The sequence below is a fragment of the Mizuhopecten yessoensis genome, unplaced genomic scaffold (assembly GCF_002113885.1).
Source record: "Mizuhopecten yessoensis strain PY_sf001 unplaced genomic scaffold, ASM211388v2 scaffold716181, whole genome shotgun sequence".
Taxonomy (NCBI): Eukaryota; Metazoa; Mollusca; class Bivalvia; order Pectinida; family Pectinidae; genus Mizuhopecten; species Mizuhopecten yessoensis.
Window position 1 is genome coordinate 214,463 of NW_018479988.1, and position 26,597 is coordinate 241,059.

At 34.8% G+C, this 26,597-nt stretch overlaps 1 protein-coding gene across 5 annotated transcripts in view; it reads left to right on the forward strand.

Annotated features, from left to right (window-relative positions):
* The window catches only part of LOC110441973 (hexokinase-1-like), a 62,034-nt gene that overhangs the window by 21,388 nt on the left and 14,049 nt on the right, over positions 1-26,597 (forward strand). For 2 of the 5 annotated variants that reach the window (XM_021485302.1, XM_021485303.1), the window contains exon 1: positions 17,960-18,354. The exons of 2 other annotated variants lie outside the window; for them this stretch is intronic. In XM_021485302.1, the coding sequence (XP_021340977.1) occupies positions 18,190-18,354 (165 nt within the window). In that variant the 5' untranslated portion in view covers positions 17,960-18,189. Of the gene's footprint in view, positions 1-17,959; positions 18,355-21,822; positions 22,209-26,597 lie in introns of those variants that run through there. One more of the 5 variants, XM_021485305.1, reaches the window with a different exon arrangement.

Below are 26,597 nucleotides of genomic sequence, written 5' to 3' on the forward strand. Positions count from 1 at the left end.
GCAGTATTAAAATTATCTCATTCTAAGTCAGTAAATATCAGAGATCAACAAAAGCTTTGCTCTTTTAAGGCTTTGCCTTTTCATATTAGTTTGACCAGGTCATGGCTTTCTTGCTATTTCACCTACGTTCACCAAACTTGCTTTACTAGTGTGTCTTTAGAAGGCAGAATACAACATACTGAAGTTATATCTTGTGTTCCATTATATACAGAGTTATGGCCCTTTTTTCTTTTTTGAAACAAACTTTGTCCAGCTGATTATGTATACCTTCTTTGCTATATCAGCTATGTTCACAAAGTTCGCTAGAATTTGTATCTTGGGATAATAGAGTGTTCCATATTGAAACCAGGTATGTGTCCGACTAAATACAGAGTTATGTCCCTTTGTTTTGGTACGAAATACTTTATGGAGCAATTTAGCTTCCAGACTATTTCACCTATATTCACCAAATCTTTTTAAGCTTATGCAACTTTTGACACAGAGTGTTGGGTATATATTGAAGTTGAGTATTATGCTTCTATATACAGAGTTATGCCCTTTGTTCAGTTTCAGTACCAAGGTTTTTCTGGTCAGCATGATTTCTTTACTTTTTCACCTGAGTTCACTAATCTTGCCATGTCTTTGTATTTCAAGAAAGCTTTATATTTTGTGTTCTATATTGTAGTAGGATTTTTTTTTATCCCATTTTATACAGTTATGGCCCTTTGTCCATTTCTGGTACCAGAACTTAACTCCATTACCTACATGTATTGCAGTTAAATTCAAACTAAAGGTGTTTTAAGGTACAACATTTTATTACATGATGAAAGTTAAAAGTGAAAGCTGCTTGGCATGTGACGGACATGTATTGTTCGACATCAAGCAGTACTTTTGTCTGAATAATATTTCACTCTTGTATTTTGATGTTGTGTGGTAGAGTTTGAATTGGTAGAGTTTGAGATTAGTGGTTTTAGGTGTTGGAACCTTTACTGTGTAGATATTCTGTCTCGATGGTCTAGCTCACTATCAAGGCATTATAAATGTTATGTCAATTATTATATATTTTATGCTGCAAAGAATTGGCACCAAATTTGAACGTGTTGTTGCCTTTTAAAAGGAACCTGCAATGCAATATCTCTCTCTTTCATTTTATATCATTTATAAGCTTCAAATATATATTGTTTCATGCTTACAAACTTTTGATTTTTTTTCATGTGCCATCTGACAATTAGTCGAGAGCTAAAACATCTGTCTTAAAAAAGTACTTTTCATCCCCTGAGCTGACAAAGTTATTCTGCACTAATGTATTGAATCAAATAAATTTGCACATAAAGCCAGATGTAGAGATCGTGATTAAAATCGTACTGTGTAACATTAAGGTTAGAAATTACAATATTACATAATGGAATCTGGATGAAAAGTCACCAGGTAAACGCAGATGTGGTCGCTACATCTGTAGTATATAATATACATGATAAACTTTGATCTAAGGATTCATGCATTTGCGTATAAATGTGCACTTCCTATGTAGGAGATCGCGATTTAACCTGGATTGAAGATGTCACATCAAAGAATACAACAAATCGCGATCGTTACACATGGATATACTCACGCACATGCATATTCATTAGCATAATATATACTTTTCATAACGTTACATATATATGAACCAAAGAATGGTTCAGGCAGTATTTTCTGCTATTTACATACAGATATATTATCATTCTTCAACAGAAGACTTCAATGTTTTTAATTTGAACATTACAGTTGTATGTTTATGTTATTTGTTCCAGATCGACTAAATCCCCTTATCAGATCATACATTACATTCTGTATTAATGAAATTTTCAACTAGTTGATTCCCTGGATTTGTTTTCCACTAAGTTTGTTTTTATTTCGAGCTTAAAAAAACCCTGTAAATTGAGACATTCATTATATTAAAATATTAAAAAATTTAAGACCGTATATTTCTTATTGCTGAATTGTCATGGACATGGCAGATAAACTAGTAACCCATTCACCCCTGAAGACACATTTGAACTCTTCCAATTCAAAGGTTAGAATAGTTCATTATGAAATTTCAGGGGTGGAATGCGTTAAAAACCATGTCATCACACATTTAATTTGTCATGTTTTATGTAGGTCAAGAGAGGTGATTAATCCTGTGTTAGATATTCTGTCCCAGTTTTCATATTCTCCCACAAAGGTGTTCGATGTGTACTGTACAATGAATTATATCTGAGACCACCAGTGTAATTGTGTCCAGTCTGACCTTTCAACCTTGAGTTTAAAGGTCACAAAAAAATATTTGACTGTTGAGATAGAAGTATTGTGGAAATGTCCATGTGAGGATGTCCACAATCCAGACCTTCGATATAAATCTTTAGACAAATTTAGGTACAGCTGTTGGAATATAAAATGACGTCAAAGATACGTGATGACAGTGTGTACATATCTATCTATCTATATAATGAATGATTCAAAGGGGTTGAGATCTTGTTCAATAGAAAAGCTGTTACATAGCACATGGTACTTTTTCAAACACAGACACATGTGGTCAATAAAATGACTTATACCTATATGTGGATATTGAGAAATCAAAACAAAAACAAACATTCTGTTTGTGTTATGTTTGGCTCACTTGACATGAAGTGCCTGTGAGTGTATGGGACAGAGCATCATCCCTTCTTTAAACAAATTCTTATTGAGAACCACAGAGCATATGGCCATGATATTTGGTTTGTTGGTTCCAGAGATGAAGCCTGACAAAGTTGGTGAAAAACATTACCTTGACCTAACTTTCAAGTATATGAAAAAGTTCAAATAACTTCCTCTGAAGAAAAGAAATCTTGCAGTCATACTATTGGGCCTATAGCTTGCTGGTTTGAATGTTACAAAGTTATATATATCGATAAATATAGGGGATATTTAATGAATGTCATATATATTTCATGAGTTTGACAGAATATCAATATTTTCACTGCTACTATTCTGTTGTTCTGATTGGACAATTCCAAAAGTGATACCAATTATCTATAACATTTTTGTATATCTTCACTGGAAATATAACTTTTTATCAAATGGATAATGATATAAGTGCTATAAAGTCAATATAGATGTTAAACAGTAAATATAAGAGCTGTACAGTAAATATAAATGATAAACAGTAAATACATATGTTACACAGTAGATATAGATGTTACACAGTAAATATAAGAGCAGTACAGAAAATATAAGAGCTGTACAGTAAACATAAGAGCTGTACAGTAAATATAAACGCTAAACAGTAAATACATATGTTACACAGTAGATATAGATGTTACACAGGAAATATAAGAGCTGTACAGAAAAATACAAGTGTTAACAGTATATATATAGATGTTACACAGTAAATACAAGAGCTGTAAAGTAATACAATGTACATGTATATAATTGTTATACAGTAAATAAAAGCATTTATAATATACAGTAAACATAAGTGTTGTACAGTAAATATAAGTGGTGTACAGTAAATATAAGTGTTGTATAGTAAATATAAGTGTTGTACAGTAAATATAAGTGGTGTACAGTAAACATAAGTGTTGTATAGTAAATATAAGTGGTGTACAGTAAATAAGTGGTGTACAGTAAATATAAGTGTTGTATAGTAAATATAAGTGTTGTACAGTAAATATAAGTGGTGTACAGTAAACATAAGTGTTGTTCAGTAAATATAAGTGTCGTACAGTAAATATAAGCAGATTACAGTAAGATACTGTTCTTCAGTTAAAACAAAACAACATAACATATGCTAGGAATGCTTATCTGTTCCTATAAATATAACATCAAATTAATTCCTGATGAAGAATGTTCTGTAGGTTTTGGTAATGAGCCAAAACCCTAACACAGCATTCCTCTATGTGACCAATGGTATTGTTGGAGTCTTCTTATTTTAGAATTCACATCATTTTTAAAATATTAGTTTCAGTTTGTGACATTGTAGCTAATTGTAAATTTAGAGCATTATCTACTGTTGCCTCTGATACTTCATTTGCACTGCATACTAATATTGGAGTATTTTGGAGACTTGACAGCTGGCATAGTGCCAGCCTGAGTGGAGGTGAATGTGGACATTTTGGTATACTTTTTAACACATAAAAAAATAAACTAATCAGTTTGTACTAAATTACATATAGAGACATCATTTGATGTATATTGGGGCCTCATTCAAATGAAGCAGATAGCATGTATCATCAATTGAAGACATTTTACATATATTTAGATAACTCACGCTGAAAGACACATGGCAATTAATTAAGTGTCTGTATCTCTGTGAAGTTTAAAAAACAGAAGTGTTAACTCTGAAAGTAAACGAGTTCTAGTAACCTAAATAAAGAGGGCAATAACTTAAATTGTCTAAACCTGAAATTTCAAGATTAATTCAGCAAATATTAATATAAAACATTTTGAATTGGTTCAAGTATGCAATATTTTGAAAGTATGAAGATTTTCCTGACAATAGGTATTACATGTAGACGTATTTGCTTATTTTTCCCAAATTGATTAACTTTTTGACATTTTATAAATATTGGTTCTTTGATGGAAAGTACAAAATTCAGTTATAAACATTTTATTATTGATTAAAAGACAGGTACTTATAAAATATATTTTTGTTCCACTTCCATGTATACTACACCTGTGGCCAGTTTACATCTGAAGTTAAAATGCTGACTTAAAATCAACTTTTTTGCAATATCTTCATACACTTGAAATTATTATACACTGTGTATATAATATAGTTCTGTAGGAATACAAATAGGCCAATCTTAGTGAAATAATATATTATTAAAGCCTACTGAGCTCAAAGGGCAAAGTGAACTAATGCCAAGGTACAGTATCTTTGGCACAACCTGTCTTTGTCTGTGAACTTTTGATTTTAAAATCTGTTAGAACAGAACAACTGGGAACATTTGAGGTAAATATGATTTGGCACATTCTTGAGCCAAGGAGACTCAACGTTATATAAATGGTGGAGGTGACCCTTGGGTTCAACCCTGCCCCTTGTGACAGGGTTCGAATTTAACCAGATTTTCTACTTGCATTTTTTCGCAAGTGGTATTTTTGTTACTTGCTAAATGAGAAAACAACTTGCAATTTGCATTTTCCAACTTTATTAGACATGTTAACTTAGAATTAAATTCTAAAACAACACAGTATTAACTGACATTTTAAATTATGGTCATTGGGATGTATACATGACGCAAACCTTGCTGTGAAAGGATGCTGGCCTGCTCAGGCTATTCTAAGATATAGCATAAAAACTGCATCTTAGTTTCTTGCTCCATATGGTAGAGTATTTGGTCTTTTCTGTCTTTGTCCCGACAACCACCATCTTGTCACAGCAGGTTTTGGGTCATACTCTCTAAGGGCAACATCAGCAACTTGTCCATTTGTTATTTTGCCGGTGCAGTGAGCTGTGAAATTTAACCTTGGGAAACCCCAATACAACCACGTGACTAGTCAAGCCTATCGTATTTGCGCTATAAATAGTAACTTAAAATAGATTACCGAAAAACATCATGCATGCGGTAAACGTCATCATTATTTGTGCAGGTACTTCCTAATGGACATGCGCACGGGACATGTATCGATTGTAAACTTCCGTTAATGACAAAAGCTGAATCATTCGTTCGGCGAATGACAAGAATGCGCTTAAATGACCGCGAGTTGTCAAAAAAAGAATTTGTAAAGACCGACCATAAGAAATGAGGATTATTCAGCCCAAAATTTTCACTTGCAAAAAAATGCTGGTGTCTGAAATCTCTACTCGCAGTTTGCAATTTGCACTTGCTTTTCGCGAGTATGCGAGCTTAAATTCGAACCCTGTGTGATTTAGCCTCTTGAGTCGTAATACAGAAACGACTGTTATACCAACCTTATCACCACATAAACAAATGCTTGGCATGAAGAAATAGACACAAGCTACCAGAATTGACTCCTGGATCCATTCTGGCCCTGAGGGACTCAGTCCTAAGGTCATGACTTGGATTCTCTCCCTATATAGACTGTATTTGTGATTGGTGTGTCTGCGTTTCTGTATCTGCCTTGTCTATGCATGGTGTATAGATGTGTCAGTGTTTCTGTATCTGCCTTGTCTATGGTGTAGGTGTGTCTGTGTTTCTGTATCTACCTTGTCTATGGTGTAGGTGTGTCTGTGTTTCTGTCCTTTTTTTCTGCTGTTTATCTTCATTATTTTTCTCATGCTTTAATTTCTTCCTAATCTTTGTTACTTTATAAAACACAACGCAAGAGAATAATAAAACGGCTGTAATGGAACAAGAACAGTCAACAAGCATGAATAAGATGGATTTCTGATAACCATGTATAAGCTATTTTAAAATTGAATTAAACATGCATTGTAAAAACCTTTTAAAAAAATAAGCAAATGTAAAAAAGAAGGTTCATAACATGGTTCATAACTGTTATGTTTGTTTACATTGTAACTTTTGAAGATCTTATGAATAGAATTCAATTTAAAGCAGTGACTGTTTCTAAAGATAAATAAGTTATGATATGTAAAAGTTATAATTGAATGGATTTAGTTCTATAATTAATTAGATGCTAAGTTTGATATGGCAGAAGCTGATCATGCATCAAGTGATACATACAATATACCACATTTATATATGAACACAAAGTCCATGATGTTGACAGATTAACCTTCGTGGTAATTGATGCACTAGTAGCTGTTCTTGGTTGTCTCTGCTTTCTCTGTCCTCAGAATGACCACCTATAAATCATATCTCTATATACTGATGTAATAAAGCTCCACCCATAAATCAAATCTATTTCTATACAAGGATGTAGAACTCGACCCAAATTAACCCACCTCTCCACACCTACAGGACACATACTTTTTCTTAGTGCTCCATCAGTACTACTGGGTGACACTCGAGACCTAATTGTACTTTGTCTGTCAGTGTCTCACTGTGTCAGGGACATCTATCTCATATACTGTGTCACGTACAGTTGCCAAATTTTGCTTGCATATAAACACTTTTTGGGATGGCAGAGTGTCACATGATAAAATAGAACATTTTACAGAGTTATGACACTTTGTTCCCTATTCATGACTTTGTCTGGACAAAAATCCCCCTTACTGTGTTACCGTAACGATTACCAAATTTCGTATGTGAAGGAATTGCAAGGTGTAACATTATACATGTATAATCAGGTCTTGCACCCTCGTTAAAACAGAGTTACGGTACTTTGTTTACTGTGCTCGTAAAAACAGAGTTACGGTACTTTGTTTACCTAGCTCGTAAAAACAGAGTTACAGTACTTTGTTTACTGATGTGCTCGTAAAAACAGAGTTACAGTACTTTGTTTACTGTGCTCGTAAAAACAGAGTTACAGTACTTTGTTTACCGTGCTCGTAAAAACAGAGTTACGGTACTTTGTTTACTGTGCTCATAAAAACAGAGTTACAGTACTTTGTTTACTGTGCTCGTAAAAACAGAGTTACAGTACTTTGTTTACTGTGCTCGTAAAAACAAAGTTACAGTACTTTGTTTACTGTGCTCGTCAAAACAGAGCTACGGTACTTTGGTTACCATGCTTAACTTTGTCTGGGTCATATCGCATTTACTGTGTTCCCTATAATTACCAAATTTCATGTGTGATTTAATAATCTCTTGGGATGGCAGAATATTGTGTTATAAAATTGTAATAGAATAATTTGTATGAAAATACCTCTTTGTGGAAGTGTTGCATACTGAAAACATGTCTTTGCAACACTTGATACTGAGTTATGGCCCTTTGTTTGTTGTCCAGGTAGGGCCTGGAGATTGCTTGCATTGTTGACAAAGTTTTCAGACATATTGTTCACCATTTTTCATCAGGGGATAAATTGATGTACAGTTGGCCAGTAGACTAGTTATCTTGATGTACCAGATATCCTTGATGACATTGTAAAATAACTATGTACGTAGCGGAACTGGACTGGGGCCATCACTGGCTACCTGAGGAAGCTAGGTCCATTGGTTTGAGTGTCTGTCTAGACTTTGGAGGTCCTGGGTTTGAATCCCATTCTAGCCTTGCTTTTGGCTTCTTCTGTTACAGTGGTGTCTATGACAATTTTCTTTCAAGTACTGTGCGCACTATTTGCAAGGACTCCCAAACATACATTGTAAATAGTGTTGTGTTCTAGTATGAAAAGGAGGGACAAATGTAGCAAAACTGTGCTGGGTTAATTCAGAGGTTGCCTGAATAACCAAATTCAAACAATACTTTAAAGTGAACCGTTCAAACTACAGTGTATTTTGTAGACACTGAATTTGTTTTGGGTATACATGTACCACTGTAATATTGCCCTTGACAAGGTGAAAATTCATAAATTTGAATTTCTAATGCTACCTAGCTGTCTGTGATTATGTTGGTGCTGCTTTGCTTGTGCACCTTGTTTTACTTGTTACATTGCCTCTGTGATATTTGTTTGTCTTTAATTAGTCTTTGTAATTACCTGCATGTGATTGTTATTGTACTTCATGTTTGTCGCAAGAATAGCACTACAGTGCTAATGTTTTATTGTTTTAAATATGCAATGTTAGATAAATAATCTTGTATCGAAGGTAACTCAATTCTATTGAGCATCCGCACGGAGGTCCTACGGCTGATTCCTGGTCGTCTGGCATTTTTTCCTCTGCTGTTACACTTAGACATATTTGGTGAATGTTGATTGTAAAAAAATAAAATATAAACTTTAAAGAACCAATGAATAACTCTGACATGGATTTCAGCCAATATCCAACAGGCATTTCAAGGCCTTTATGATAATAACTGGTCTGGACCCTGCATAGATCTTTCTATATACATATATATAGATGTTTACATACCTGGTTATATGTATTATATATCGTCCTGGCATGTGGCTTTACTGGGATCAACTTTTCTGTTTTTATTTTTCGGCAAGTGTCAACGTGGGGAACATTTTGTTTCACAAACATGTTTTGAAACCTTTTTCTCATTACTGAACTAGTCTGTTTTGCTGATAAATAGTGGAAGCCAGCCACAGTATATATATAGAAAGGTTAATCAAAACGCTTAAACTGATAACATTGTAAACTGTATCCAGAAAAGCCTGGTATACACCTGAATAGCTGCTGCCATTGTGCCAGAAAGGAGATTGATAGACTACTGTTGACACTGTTAGGGTTCACCTAAAGGACACATCTGATAATGACGCAAATATAACAAAACATATTGTCAAAACGGAGTTAAAAGGTTGACATTGTAACTGAGATTTTTGTTTTCAGTTTTATATGATGTTTTCTGTAACAGGGAATCACCAAAGCGAGTAGGGTAAGTTATAAAACAGACTACCACCGAGCACCAAACTCGATCATGTCTCCTTGTTACAGAAAATATCAATTTCATGTAAAATAGCTGGAAAAGGCAAAATCTCAAAAAAAATTCAGACTGAGGTCACCATAGAGTATATTAAAAATGAAGGTAGCAAGACATGCAGTCTTTGTAAGCTTTTCCGACAGAATGACTCCCTTAGGATTGGAAAGCTTTTCCAACAGAATGACTGCCTTACGATTGGAAAACTTTTCTGACAGAATAACTGCCTTATGATTGGAAAGCTTTTCCGACAGAATGACTGCCTTACGATTGGAAAGCTTTTCCAACAGAATGGCTGCCTTAGGATTGGAAAACTTTTCCGACAGAATAACTGCCTTACGATTGGAAAACTTTTCCGACAGAATGAATGCCTTACGATTTGAAAGCTTTTCTGACAGAATAACTGCCTTACGATTGGAAAGCTTTTCCGACAGAATGACTCCCTTAAGATTGGAAAGCTTTTCCTACAGAATGACTGCCTTAGGATTGGAAAAAATTCCGACAGAATGACTCCCTTAGGATTAGAAAACTTTTCCGACAGAATGACTGCCTTAGGATTGGCAATCTGATTAAAATCACATGTTACATGGCTTCGTTAACTTCGTACTACGCCTGAACATCTGAGTGTGCCGCGGTCAGGGTCACGTTCAGGTGACCTTTATATTTATAAATACTCATTAAATTTTGACCAATCAGAGACCCTCTTTCAAAAGGGCGCTCGGAGATGTAACAAATATGTCGGACATTGATGAAAATGATGCGAAAGTTCTGAAGTTATTTGAGATCGTCTGAAACCCGAACAGAATAAAAATCGAAGCTTTATTAGAGGAGAACGACTGTATGCTGGTGTTGCCTACGCAATTATAACCCAATGGGTACGTTTTCCTTGGCGTCGTAGAAACGTCAGTTCCCGCCGCCATATTCGTTTGGGAAACTAATCTGTTCGATACCCCTCGTTATTTGTTAATCAACCATGATATTCCGATTTGCTGGCAAACTTTTGCCAGCGCGCCTCTGATTGGTTCATCTAAAGGTCACTTGAACGTGACCCTGACCGCGGCACATTCAGATGTTCAGGCGGAGCCTTGTAACAGATGATTTTAATCAGATTGTAGGATTGGAAAACTTTTCCGACAGAATGACTGCCTTAGGATTGGAAAGCTTTTCCGACAGAATGACTGCCTTAGGATTGGAAAGCTTTTCCGACAGAATGACTGCCTTAGGATTGGAAAGCTTTTCCGACAGAATGACTGCCTTAGGATTGGAAAGCTTTTCCGACAGAATGACTGCCTTAGGATTGGAAAGCTTTTCCGACAGAATGACTGCCTTAGGATTGGAAAGCTTTTCCGACAGAATGACTGCCTTAGGATTGGAAAGCTTTTCCGACAGAATGACTGCCTTAGGATTGGAAAGCTTTTCCGACAGAATGACTGCCTTAGGATTGGAAAGCTTTTCCGACAGAATGACTGCCTTAGGATTGGAAAGCTTTTCCGACAGAATGACTGCCTTAGGATTGAAAAGCTTTTCTGACAGAATGACTGCCCTAGAATTGGAAAACTTTTCCGACAGAATGACTGCTTTAGAATTGGAAAAAAAATCCTAGAGAATGACTGCCTTAGGATGGAAAACTTTCAGACAGTCAGAAGTTTGAGTCTTAGAAAGTTTTGAGACACTTGTAGTCTCTATCAGGAAGTCTAAGATTTTGAAAACTTCCAAGGATGCAAAAGCTTTCAGCTAGTAAGAGTCTAAGTCTTTAAAAGCAATAATTTCATGCATCCAGATTCACAGTCTTACAAAGCTTTCAGGCTGTCCAGAGTTTCAAGTCTACAGAACCATTCCAGCCTCCAGCCTCACATTCTTACAGAGGTATCAGGCTGTCCAGAGTTTAAAGTCTACAGAACCATTCCAGCCTCCAGCCTCACAGTCTTACAGAGCTTTCAGGCTGTCCAGAGTTTAAAGTCTACAGAACCATTCCAGCCTCCAGCCTCCCATTCTTACAGAGCTATCAGGCTGTCCAGAGTTTAAAGTCTACAGAACCATTCCAGCCTCCAGCCTTACATTCTTACAGAGCTTTCAGGTTGTCTTGAGTTTAAAGTCTACAGAACCATTCCAGCCTCCCGACTCGCAGTCTTACCCAGCTTTCAGGCAGTCAGAGTCTCAATCTTTGAAAAGTTTGGTATCAAGAGAAATGATATTATATTTGATATAGAGTCTTAGAACGCTTGCAGGCATGCAGACTTTGACAGCCTTAGAAAGCTTTCAGGAAGTCAGACTTTGACAACCTTAGAAAGCTTTCAGTCAACCAGACTTTGACAGTCTTAGAAAGCTTTCAGTCAACAAGACTTTGACAGTCTTACAAAGCTTTCAGTCAACCAGACTTTGACAGTCTTAGAAAGCTTTCTGTCAACAAGACTTCTTAGAAAGTTTTAGTCAGCAAGACTTTGACAGTCTTAGAAAGCTTTCAGTCAACCAGACTTTGACAGTCTTACAAAGCTTTCAGTCAACAAGACTCTGACAGTCTTACAAAGCTTTCAGTCAACAAGACTTCTTAGTAAGCTTTCAGTCAATCAGACTTTGACAGTCTTAAGAAGCTTTCAGTCAACCAGACTGTGACAGTTTTAGAAAGTTTTCAGTCAACAAGACTTTGACAGTCTCAGAAAGCTTTCAGTCAACCAGACTTTGAAAGTCTTAGAAAGCTTTCAGTCAACAAGACTTTGAAAGTCTTAGAAAGTTTTCAGTCAACAAGACTGACAGTCTCAGAAAGCTTTCAGTCAGTGAGATTTTCAATCTTGAAAACTTTGGAAGTAATAATTAGGACACGTATATAACCGTCTGACTTGAGGTTAGTGGGTCAATGCCACCATTTTGGTATCTGAGCCAAATACGGGTACATTTACATGTATAGGTGTACCTATGCACCTAGATAATGAAATGGCCATATTAGCTAAGTGACATAGTCACTGTCATAGAGGTGTAATTTGTAGACCAGGTTTTTGAATTTCAGCCAAAAAGGTTTGAAAAGAAGTTTAGCTGTTTAATATAAGCATTAAATGGTTTACATTTAAAGCAGGATCAAATTGAGTTGGAACCACACATGCATGTCATATGAGGTCAAAATCCAGGCTTATACGTATACACATAATATTGGGTTGGATTCGTAAGACTGAAGGCTTATACATATATAATAATGGTTTAGATTTGTCGGACTGATATATAGGAGCATAATTATAAATCATAGAGTGGTTTGGATTACACTGTGGTGATATTGTATTGTTGACCAAATGCCAACATTCTTGAATGGTTCATGGTAAACAAAATATTATCCAACTGGAAATTTATAAAGTTCTTTTGGTTTTAATTTTGCTTAATTGTAATGTTTGATTATAGATTTGGAAGTTTATTGTGATTCCTTTGTTGATACTTAAGTTCACACGGATGAGAAATAGGAAATGTTTTGTGGGTCAAAGAGTATTTTAATTTTATAGAACATGTTTTTGTTTATAATCATGATCTGTTTATTTCTATAAAACATCCTGAGAAATGCTTAATATAGATTTTATTTCTGTCAACAAAATGAAAATTTGAGAAAATTGAAAGCAATATATATAACCTTAAATGTCCTTGAATCTGTTTTGTCCCTCCAGAAATAAAAATAAAAGGCACATATATGCCTGTGAAAGTGTCTACTTATTTTGAAGAATGTAATACGGAACCAGTAATTATGGTGTGGAGTTTTGCAATTAAATCCTGCAATTAAAATTAATAATTTGTACATCATTACTTTAAATTTTATTTTCAACATTGGTTAAAGATTAAGTTCAATTTTACATAATCTATGAAGTTAATAGAAAAGCTTGATTTTATAAAATCTTATAATTTGTCCTCCATTGCATATACATGTATTGTAAATTTGTTTCCGCTACACATTTGTCATTTTGTAGTTTTATAGTGTAATAAATTATATTAAGTTCAAACTTCAACAAAAGTGTTTATCATCATATACACTGGAATGCTGACAACAGTAAACATTGAACTGTAATTAAAAAATATATGAAAAGGAAATTTCTATCAAAGTATAACTGTTTGTCGTGATCAGTTTTTAGCTCACCTGGCACAAAGTGCCAAGTGAGCTTATGCCGTGGTGCGGTGTCCGTCTTCCGTCTGTCCGGCGTCAATATTTTACTTTAAACGACTTCTTCTTAATAACCAAAAGGCCTAGGGTGATGATATTTGGCCAGAAGCAAACTGGGATGAAGGGCTACAAAGTTTGTTAAAATTAATGACCTTCAGCCATTTTCAAGGTCACAGGGGTCAAATATGTGAAAAACTATAAACATCTTCTTCTCGATAACCAAACTGCCCAGGGAGATGATATTTGGCCAGAAGCATGCTTGGGTGAAGGGCTACCAAGTTTGTTCAAATAAATGACCTTCATCCATATTCAATGTCACAGGGGTCAATTGTCTTAAAAAAACCTTTAAACAACTTCTTCTGAATAACCAAAATGCCCAGGGTGATGATATTTTGCCAGTAGCATGCTGACATGAAGGGCTACAAAGTTTGTTCAAATGAATGACCTTCACCCATATTCAAGGTCACAGGGGTCAAATATGTTAAAAACTTTAAACAACTTCTTCTCAATAACCAAAATGCCCAGGGTGATGATATTTGGCCAGTAGCATGCTGAGATGAAGGGCTACAAAGTTTGTTCAAATGAATGACCTTCACCCATATTCAATGTCACAGGGGTCAAATATGTTTAAAACTTATAACAACTTCTACTGAATAACCAAAATGCCCAGTGTGATGATATTTGGCCAGTAGCATGCTGAGATGAAGGGCTACAAAGTTTGTTAAAATGAATGACCTTCACCTATATTCAAGGTCACAGGGGTCAAATATGTTAAAAACATTAAACAACTTCTTCTGAATAACCAAAATGCACAGGATGATGATATTTGACCAGTAGCATGCTTGGGTAAAAGGCTATCAAGTTTGTTCAAATGAATGACCTTCACCTATATTCAAGGTCACAGGGGTCAAATATGTTAAAAACATTAAACATCTTCTTCTGAATAACCAAAATGCACAGGATGATGATATTTGACCAGTAGCATGCTTGGGAAAAAGGCTATCAAGTTTGTTCAAATGAATGACCTTCACCTATATTCAAGGTCACAGGGGTCAAATATGTTAAAAACTTTAAACAACTTCTGAATAACAAAAAATGCCCAGGGTGATGATATTTAGTCCGGAGCATACTAGGATCAATGGCTACCAAGTTTGTTTAAATGTATGACTTTGAATCATATTCAAGGTCACAAGGGGCAAATATGGGCAAAAAATAAAAAAAAAAAAAAACTTGTTCTGAATAACCAAAAGGCTTAGGATGTTGATATTTAGTCAGAAGCATGCTGGGATCAAGGACTACTATGTTTGTTAAAGTGAATGACTTTGACTTATATTCAAGGTCACAGGGGTCAAATTTGTTTAAAATCTTTAATTGACCTCTTCTGAATAACCATGGGTCCCAGGATGTTGATACTTTGCAAGTTGCATCCTGAGATGAAAGGCTTTAAAATTTGTTCAACATAATGACTTTGTTCGACTTTCAGTCACAGGGGTGAAATGTTTAAAAAAAAAAATAACAGGTTCTTTGAATGAATTTTAATCATAAATACTGATATTTTATTTTGCCTGTAGCTTTATTTTAGATCACTTTTAAGGTTACAAGTGTGAGATATATACCAGGTGAGCGATGCAGGCCCATTGGGCCTCTTGTTTTACAAAGGTTTCACAGCAGAAAATGCACAGTAAATATGTGCATGTATAGTTAACATCCAATGTATTTTGCAATTTGCATACAAGACAAATTTATTTTTATGTATGTATGGTTGTGAACATCACAGACATCATGATACATGTACGGCGCTGCACAGATGACATGCCTGACGGCAATATATACGACACGTGTTACGTAATTATAGAATATCTCTCAAATATCAGATAATATCTTAGTACTTCAGCACTTTTAAAAGTTTGAATGTGGAATACATATGATTATAAAAAGCAAAATATTTAATTTAAACATTGTCATTGAGGTAAACATTCTATGGTAAATGGCATTAAGCTTATTTGCACTATTCTTTTCCGGAAGATATGTGGTGGAGATTGTTATTAAGTGTTACAGTCAATCCTTGGCTGAGAAAACTGAGAAAACATTGAGGAGCAGAGAGTCTATTTATACAGAGAGTCTATTTATACAGAGAGTCTATTTATACAGAGAGTCTATTTATACGTGTAGAGAGTCTGAGACTGTTGGCTAGACAGTCCATAGATTTACGGGAATGCTGGGTGAAGAAGAAGTTGTTTTGGCAACTACATATTGTTTTTTTCCCGAGTCAAGTAAATTCCAGCAAACAAAATAAGACTCTTCAAGTCATTTTACATTGTACTAATTAATACATTTGTAATACTACTAGGCCTGATTATCTCTGTATTATCAAAATTGACCGGTGGTCAGGGTAACTTCCTCAGGTGTCTGTTGTAGACAGTCCTATAATATCTCTGTATTATATATATATGGGCAAAAGCTGAAGCATTGAGGTCTTTTTTTCTTCTACTAGTAATAAATAATTAATCAAATGTAAGTTCAAATGCATTTTTCCAATAATAACTTTCCCCTTATTTTCAAGTTTTTGTTTTAATTTATGCTGGCATTACTTTTTGGAAATAGATATTGTATATGTCAGCAATATCGTAGTAAAAATTAGATAGAAGAAAAAAAAAGATTGAATGCTTAATTCAAACAACAGAGAATTGAAAGGAAACAAAACAAAGGTTGAATGCCTGTCCATACAATAACTTCAACAAGTGCACAGGTAGAGTTTAGAGCTGTGACAAGGGAAATTCCCTGACGTCTTTGTTAATGATAAATCTGTTACAAGAATTAAAAAGTGTGTTGCTCCTGTGAATGGAAATTTACTATGAATCAATGCAGAACGCAGACAGATTATTTTTAGATATCGAGCTTACAGACTATGCACTCTATGTATACCCTTGGCACATGCTGAAAGTACACGTGTTTAGTGACTACATGCATAGAACAGCATAGGTTACATGTTATGATTCATCACCTGAATTGTAAACATTACATTGTAATTATGAATGAAGGGAGACATATTGTATTAGTACTGGTTCTTCTTCTTCTGGTTCTTCTTATCGCAACTTGTCCAGCCATAAATTTTAAACCGTTAAAGATTTCTTGATGAAACGTGAGGTATGCATGCATCACCCACAGAATGTGTGCAGTGCACTGGAATTAGGTCACTGTGACCTTCACCTCAAGGTCAAAGGTCAAATAAGTGAAACATTTTCAGTAAATTCTTGTCTGGCCCGTAAATTTGAAACCGGTAAAAATATCTTGATCAAACTTGAAGTATACCTGCATTACCTATAGAAGGTGTGCAGTGCACTAGAATTAGGTCTCGTGCCCCAGTAAATATACAGAGTTATTGTCCTTTGTTTATATTTAATACCGAAGTTTGTCCGGAGCATAAGTTCCATGTTATTTCACCTACGTTGACAAAAATTACCATATCTATGTATCTTGGGAAGATGGAATCTCTCGTACTGAAAGCGGATCTTGTGCCCCACTACGTTTAGAGTTAAGGCCCTTTGTTTATTTTTAATACCAAAGTTTGTCCACGGCATAATTTCCATGTTATTTCACCTACGTTGATCAAACTTGCTATAGTTATGTATCTTGGGAAGTAGGAGTGTTGCATTCATATATAAAATCTTTAATTAAAAAAAAAAAATGTTTCTTTTTTATTAATCATAAAATAAATGAATGAGAAATTATAACTGGATTATTTGCCTTTTTATTTAGAGAAATTTTTGAGTTATATAAATTGTCTAATAGCCACTTATCCTCTTACATAACTTCCTGCAGGTATTTGTTATCAAAGCAGCTAGGGCAAAAAATGAACACAAATAGCATTTTGTGGAAAGTCATTTTTTAAAAGTCCTTCTGTATAAAAACAATTATAAATACATCAACTAGTTCAGAGATGTGCGGGAGGGTTTATTTGACCAAGTTTGTCATGTTATTAATTTTTTCAGGTCATGTTTTGATGTTTTTTTTCTTTTGAAAGTGCTTGACATCATTTAGGTTCTATAGTAAGTTATAATTTTGTTTTCATGGGCTTGAATAAAATTGTGTGAAAGATATTTCTACTGATATCTTGGATGAAGTATGTTTTGCGTCACATTTACTTCATCTGGTGTGTGTACATACGTATACAGTGTACAGGTAAAAACATTTCAAAGCGGTCATCCAATATTGAGTCAATGTTTACATTTCAAATGTTTAAATGGATTTTTTTTCTTTACAACAACAGCCTGAGGTTATTTTATTTTATGTAGATTTAACGATTGAACTAGTCACGACTTCAATTTGAATTATGATGGTGTGAAAATTGCTTATAATGTCTCCTATTCATATGTAAATAGAGTCTAGCTAGGTATACCTTGAGTGTCAGTCAGTGACGTGGGCCTAGTAGTAGACCAGCCGGATATTGCATGTATATAAATACCCATGCTCTACTGACAAGCTGCTCAGTTTGCCTATAGAGTTTTAACACAACTCTTCACTGTACCTTTATTACTTAGATCGTTAGTCCAGAAAAACAATATTTACAGACTGGTTTAAGTCGGGCAGGCCTACTGTCATTATAACATTTATAGTTAGAACCGACTTACTGTGAGGAAAAGAACTTTCTTACGGACAAGTGAAAACTTTCTTGTATAATTCAACATTTGATCAGAATGGCTGCTAGTCCAGATCAATTGCCAGTCATGTCCGAGGATAAAAGTGCTTCTTCATTAAAGGCCGAAGCGCTGTTGGACGCTGCTAAGAAAATGATGGCCCCTGAATACCAGGCTATTGTCCAACAACTTCTACAGGCCATGCCTGGACAGGAGGAAATGCTTGTAAGTCTCTCTTCATATAATCTGGATGTCTGTCCCATAATCATAAGCCTGGAAACCATTCATATATAGATATCATTGGTTATATACTTTGTAGGCTGTAATTTGTATTTTTGAGTTTTAGTATAACTCTGTACATGTTTACATACATATCTAAATATAAATTACAGTAACTTGATATCTTCCTGTTTTAATGTTTGTTACCTGGAAATTCCACTTTTAAAATGTTTTATCAAGTTAAATATCCTAAAGATAGTTTTACAGCTGGTCTTAACTGGTTTTTAAGTAGGTTAATATAATTGAGAGGATTTTTTAAATGCCTACAAAAAATATGCAAAGTAGCTAGCAAAATACAGATTAAAGTGTGGTATAATGTGTATGGGGAAAAGGTGTGTTGAAAATGTTGGCTAAGTTTGAACAGCAGAGAATTATATAACTGCGACTGGCTGCTTATAGTGAATGATATATAGAGATATTAGAAAATTATATCAAGTCATGAAACTGAGATAAATCCTGTTTACTTATTCAGAATGCTGCATTGTTACTTGTTATAAATTAGGATTCGTCCTAGTGGTGTGTTAAAGTTTTCTGTTTAATCATTTGAATATGACAAACATAATACATTTATACCACAAAGTCAAAAAGTTAAAGCAGTCTTCGTAACCTCATGGATTTTGTCAAGATTTTATTTTGCAGTAAAAGAGAACCGACATAGATTTAGTATGCATGTCCTTAACACATTTATATGGTATAATTAATTAGTATGTTTGTTATATATTCATCAATTAAAAAGTGTAATTAATGACATGTTATATAACTAGGCGTGTGCTAAAATTGTCAGGGGCCAGACTTATAGGTCTGTAAAAGGTTGACAGGTAATGCTGATAAAAACGGTATTCCGATTCACCAGCGGGATAATTAGACAGAATTAGCAAATGGTTCATGTCGACTTTTGAGCTAAAGTGATAAATTTAATTCACAAACAATGTAAATGCTACATATCTAATGACAATTACTTGTCTAAATGCCAGGTACAATGTATTTTTCCTGCCAAGTTTCAGACTTAATGTTGACATTATATATTGGAATTCTGCCAGTTTACGTAACATTAAAACTATTAATTCAAGTTAAGCCTGACGTCAGACATGCATGTTTATATGTTTCTGACAGACTTGATTAATACAGGTTAATCGGAATAAAAATAGATACATCATATCCTGACCCAGTTAGAGTACAATGTTTACATATTTGGTGCTCATCCAGGTTTACAAAAATAATCTAATAAGGAACAATTGCATACCGATGACTAACTGATATAAACACAAAAGGTATTTAATATTATAAGCAAATCTAGAGGATTCCTACATTGGTACTTTGAGTTATAAACATACAGAGGTTTTACCTGAAGATTTAATTTTGATGAATTTTGAAGAGTTTTAGAGTGATATAACAAACTCCTTGCAAGAATTCAAATGAGAAGATTTAAGGAGCTGACGTCACTAAGTTTTATAGTTACAATGTCATTTAAATGAGAAGATTTTGTTTATAATATAGTGTCATTAATGAGAAAATTTAAGGAGTTAATATATATTTATAATTATTGTCTGATGAAGTGTCATAGATGAGAGTATATAAAAAGCTGTTGTTGTATTTGTATAGTACTGTGTAACTAACGAGAGGTTTTATGAATACTTCTCTTATATGTTTATATAGTTGAGTGTAACATATAACCTGGGTCCAACAGTTCAATGATTCAGAACGGATTCAAGTCCAGTAATAAATTCAAAGATTGCCATTTTAGCTTAAATAACTTTTCTTCTTGTTAGATAAACATATCTAAATATTGAAGTTTTATTTTATTCCTTGTACTGAAAAACACATTCAGTACTACAGGTCTCTATGAGCAAACTAGTTAAATAGAGAAACAAGGGAACCTTTCCATTACTTGACCTGATTGATCATGTGTGTGTATGTAAAACAAGGGAACCTTTCCATTACTTGACCTGATTGATCATGTTATGTTTAATGGAAAGATGTTCCAACCTTACTAAGGAGGATGAAGACACCGTTTGCAGTTTAATCTGAATGGTAGATACTCAAACAGCTGTGCCCTGTATTTACCTCTGTGTATTATATTGAGGCTGGATGTATGCTAGCTTACTCCTGGCTTCATCAAAACATTTGCACACAGACAGCACAGGCTTTGTCGGCGTGTATTGATTTTTACCGATATTGATTTTTGTTGGGATCAATAGGTGCGGCTGTTCATGTGTTATTATTGTCTTTTCTGATGAAAGTAGGTGTGATGAAATCCTCTGTTCTGATTGGCTCATTCTAGTGGGCTTGGCCCAACATTCTTGGAACCATGCCAAAAAGCAAAAACTGTGTGTGTATTGGAATTGGGGCCACCCTGAAGGGGAGAAGAAGGAATATTTGTATTTCAAAATAATATTTTTTAGGTAACCAAGGAAGAAGGAAATTTTTTAGAAAGGAAGTATGATTAACATGCTAATTTTTACCTATACTGGGCTTATATCAATAAAGGATTACTCATCAACTTTTCTTTAAATTTTGTTTGCCATCTTGAAATTTAATATCTGTTAATTAAATTCCTTTCCACATGCAATCACTAATTTAAATACATCTTTTTCATCTTAATATTTTCAAATGAAATCAAATCTAGTTCAAAATTAAGTCCTATGAACTTTAGCGTGCCATGATAAACATGTTTTAGTACATTTGACTTTAGCGTACCATGATAAACATGTTTTAGTACATTTAAATTTGAAGTTATTAAAGTTTAAGAGCTGATGAAATCAATCAATCATACTTCCTATGATTCCATTGTGTTGTTGTAAATGAAATTTAAAAAATGATTATATATACTATTTTTTGACATGAGTATTTTAATGCACTTAAAGACAGTTAGTCATTCAATGTTGATAAAATTCAATTAAAGAAAATAAGAAGACTAACTACACTGTGTACGGTAAATGCTGTTAATTTAGTTACTGTGTTAGCTAGTGTTGATATATACATTGGTATTTACTGTGGATTTTCAGATTGACTAGGTTAAACTCTGATTGTGATATCCTTATAGTAAATCAGATGTAGTATTCTCTGTATAAGCAGTGGTGTTTATAGTCAGTGGGAGAAGAATTCAGGATTTAATCCATATACATAACACCTTTTTCTCTGTGATAGTAATATAATCATGTGTCCAGTATATGTGCTGTCTTACATGTAGATAACACCTGATTATTTGCTGACAGTATAAGTAGCTTGCCTGATGACTGTACATTTAACTGACATTAGACATGTAACTGGCTATTTTTTATTGATCTATTGTTTGGCTTTTACAAGTCTCCCATTCTTAACATTTCTGAGTTGTAGTAGCTATATAGGGGTCATATTCAGTGGGACAATACGAATAGGACAGTGTGGGCATGAATGGCCGGCCTAGGTAAATACTAACATCAATATTTACCTGGCAGACTCAGGTAAAGGATCCTGGCCTGGGTTACTCTCACTAAACCAAAACAGAGCGAAAACGTAACACAGGCAGGGCTCTCAGCATTTCTGGGGAAAATCTATCAACTGTACTAGACTATTGATCAGTGCCCCGTGTTTTACAAGTGGACGAGGATTATCAGGATATTAGTAAGCAGCCTGTTTGTCACGCTTCAGTTGTGTTGTTCATTCATAAGCGGATCCTTGTGAACTGTAGCAGTGTATAACGTTTGGACGTTGACATGTTTCCCGTCCACCAGGAAGCCCCAGACGGTCAGAAATGTGGAGAAAAGGACAGAAAAGATGAGAAATTCAAGCGAGAACGACGAGCTAGTCGAAAGTCAAAGGTATTTTTTCCAGTTCAGAGCCGACGCATACAATATTGTCGCTATTCACCGGCATTGTGAATGTGTTGTAAAGACCGCTAATGCATCTACGTCAATGTTGTAGATGCCGGAGACTTATCTTGTGAATATAGACATGTGAGGTTTTGTATGGGTTTTATGTATTTAACCTGCTGTTCTCACAGTATCCTGTCCTGTCATGTTGTATGTTTGTAATGGGCAGACGTTATGTTGTAGGATTTTAACAATAGGCAAGAATAGTGTAATTTATGTGGCTGTCCCATAAACCACTACCTCAATTTACATATCTGGCTCAACACTTACTCTCATGTTTTATATTAACTCTCACATGTTTTATATTAAATCTCTTTGAGCTAAATGATTAAAATGCAGATAGTTCTCTTTTGAATTCTTTATTGACAGTAGGAGGTATTTATCAGACTATATGTATAAACAATGATGCAATCTGTAGGATTTGTATCTCAGTCATGCCTATGGATGTTATCAGGGAGAGTGGTGATGTTGTAGTGTCCCCGAGGGCAGCTGGTCACCCTGACCTGTCAGGTTTTTGTTTTAGGGGATTGTCTCTGTTACATGTAATTATTTATCATGACAAAGGTAGGGTATCCTGGTTTGTCATTGAGGTTTGGCTCTCCATGGCTAATATCATTTGTCATACTGATGATAGTCACATTTGATTGATTCAAAACATTGATTTAAAGTTTTACTTGAAATGTACACACTAGATATTATTTAGATTAAAAGTTGCTATGACTATAATGTTTTGATTCGTCTTCCTAAATGAATATATTGACCAAAACATTTGGGAACCTGGGTTAGACATTTTAGACATTTATAATGGTTTATTGTACTCACCTGGGGCTTTAAACAGTAGGATTTTAATATAAATGTTTATAAGGCACTATAAAGGAGTTGGTCATGAATTTCAATATCTTATTCACCTTTAGTCAAACAGGGGTTGAACTCAGGGCCTTTACATCAATCATACACTAAAACAGTGTTAATGTTTGGAAATTATATATACCCAGCATCAAAACAGTAACTCAAAGCCTACAATGGTTGAATTAACATTCAGAGATGAATATAACTTAGGAAAGTCACTCTTAGCCAGAAAATCTCCTGTTGGTTGCATTATCTTCTGTATATATGGGAGAATACTCGATCCAAACAAAAAATAAACAATTCTGCATGTGGAACTCTTCTTCACAATTACATGTAAAAATCTGATGCAGTGGTTCCCTTTAGCTTAATTAAGGAATTCATTTCTAATGACTGAAGGATAAATCACAGTTTGGGAATTATTGCACCTGTTTCTGTTGGTTTGTCAGTTCCTGGATACATAAACCGGTATGAATTAAAATCCTAATTCAGGTTGTTAACAGGTTCTCTTGGTTACATGTTAATTAAAAGTCGAAAGTGCTGTAACAAAAATGTTTTGCTAACTTTAAAAGAAGCAAATTAAGCCACAGTATAAAACAATAGCTGCACACAGTATACAGTTACAGTGATGTCATTTGGTGGTCATTTAACATCCCAAACAGGAAATCCTCTCACGTAAATAAGCTAGAAGTTGGGTGTGCTGTGTACATACATGTCCTAGAAGTTGGGTGTGCTGTGTACATGTACTAGAAGTTGGGTGTGCTGTTTACATGTACTAGAAGTTTGGTTTGCTGTTGACATGTACTAGAAGTTGGGTGTGCTGTGTACATGTATTAGAAGTTGGGTGTGCTGTTTACATGTACTAGAAGTTGGGTGTGCTGTGTACATGTACTAGAAGTTGGGTGTGCTGTGTACATGTACTAGAAGTTGGGTTTGCTGTGTACATGTACTAGTAGTTTGGTGTGCTGTTTACATGTACTAGAAGTTGGGTGTGCTGTTTACATGTACTAGAAGTTTGGTGTGCTGTGTACATCTACGTGATCAGTCACCATATCTCTGTTGTTGACTAACTGATCCCAACAAGGAGAAAAAAACGATCATAACTAGGATGCTGATAGAAATGACAATGCTGTTTAACTGACAGATATATATCAAATCAGTTATTACTGACATTCTAGGGGTGATTTATGTGTGTTTGAAGTCTCCCATTCTGATAGAACACATTTAGAATGCATCCGATGATCACCTTTCAGCACAATGATGGTCTTGTGCATGTTGACGCAGACTGCATTTTTCGATACTTTATTTATTTGCTAAAAATTAAAAATATTAATAATAAGAAGTTGAAATGTTTTTGCAGAGAAAGTTTAAAAATAGTTTTTCTATCGGAACTAAATATATACAAGTAAACATCAGATAAGAAGACTTTAAGGTGACACCATGCATCACTTCACAGTACATCGACTTTAATGGAAAGAATTTGAAATGTTTTTCATATTTTTATAAAAGTTATTTTCCATCTGAAAACCTGAAGAAATAAGATCAGATAACGAGGTTTCAGCATACATTACCTAGTTTTTATGGCACATAGACTTTATATGGACCTTAAAAATAAAATAAGCCAAATATGTACACCCCGGCCCATTACAACCTTAACATTCAGTCAGGACTTCAGTAATGATGATATGAGAGGTCAACATAAACACAATAACTCCAGACCACATCACGGTTGTGTGATTTTAAATATTTAACATAAACAACCCTCTCATTACACGCTATCAGTTACATGTGTAGGAGGAGGACATTTATACAGGATCTGATTCTTTCACGATTGTTATTGATACTTGTGCAAATACAAAGATTATATTTCATAAAAGAAAATTGTGTCTAGCATAGGTATGGTCAACTTTTACCTTTCATAATGTTCGACAGTGTCGAATGGCCTAGATCAACCTTGACCTTTCATGACCTTGTTTAACAAGGCAATTATGGTCAACCTGACGTTGTTTGAGGCAGTGTTTCGACCTTTTCTGACTTTTCTGACGTCATCGTTTGACAGCTGTGGTGTATCATATAGCTATGGTGTTTTATGGTTAATAACATTGGATTGTCGAGAGGATAGACATGTATTTCATAGACGTAGATTATACTTAGGAAATCGTTTTGTAGGTGGTCTGTACCACGCCTGCAGCTGTCACAGCAATGAACATTGTCATCATGACCAGGAACAACTCTTTTGCCTTCAAAATATAAAATCAAACATTTTTTATCGATCGCTTTACAGATCTAGTGTAAAGAAAAAAGATACACATCCTCTTTGCATGCATATATACAAATTCTACGCATTCCAGATGTTTTTTTAATTCAAAGTTTCCTGTTTACAAATTTACGAATGATCTTGTTTAGTGAATCACAACAAAACTAGTTGTGTTTAGTTTCATTGTTTATAAAATTATCATTAGTGGATATTGAACTGAATAGGAAGATTATGATCCTTTATAAATGTAGGAGTGACCCTGTCTTGTTGACAGCCCCGGTGTCGCTGACCTTTGGTGGGACACCTGATGGCCCAACTGATAAATGTTGATGGGGTATAACACTGACGTTTTATCTCTGTGAACTATATATATGGCAAAGTGGGTGAAACCATACCAAAAAACCTTTATTGTTCAAAGGTATTCCTGTTCACTTCTTTAACTTTGATATTGCAAACTTATTTACTGTCTGAGGACGTCCAAGCCATATTTACTTACTCAGAGGTACAAATTTAAATCATATTAACTCGCAAAGAAATCCAAAGGCTATATTAACAACATCTCTGTTGATTGAAATCTTTACACCACAGCTACAGCCTTTATAATGATTCTCTAAAATGAAAAAATAGCATAACATCTGTGAATTAAAGGTGCATGTGTAGAAAACACATCTTTTTATGTATTACAATAACATCTCTATAAGATTGAAGGTCACCTTCTCTGTGCTGTTAATATATGGAGATTGAGATGGTTTCTCAAACCTACTGATATATGTCCCAGCCATATTTACTTCCTCAGAGCTCTTAAACCTACTGATAGACACCCCAGCCATATTTACTTAATAAGAGGTCTCAAACCTACTAATAGCCGTCCCAGCCATATTTACTTGCTCAGAGGTCTCAAACCCACTGATCGACGTCCCAGCCATAAATACTTACTCAGAGGTCTCAACCCTACTGACCGCCGCCCCAGCCATATTTACTTGCTCAGAGTTCTCAACCCTTCTGATAGACTTCCCAGCCATATTTACTTACTCCGAGGTCTCAAACCTACTGATTGTCGTCCCAGCCATATTTAGTTACTGAGAGGTCTCAAACCTACTAATAGACGCCCCAGCCATATTAACTTACTCAGAGATCTTAAACCTACTGATAGCCGCCCCAGCCATATTTACTTGCTCAGAGGTCTCAAACCCACTGATCGACGTCCCAGCCATATTAACTTACTCAGAGATCTT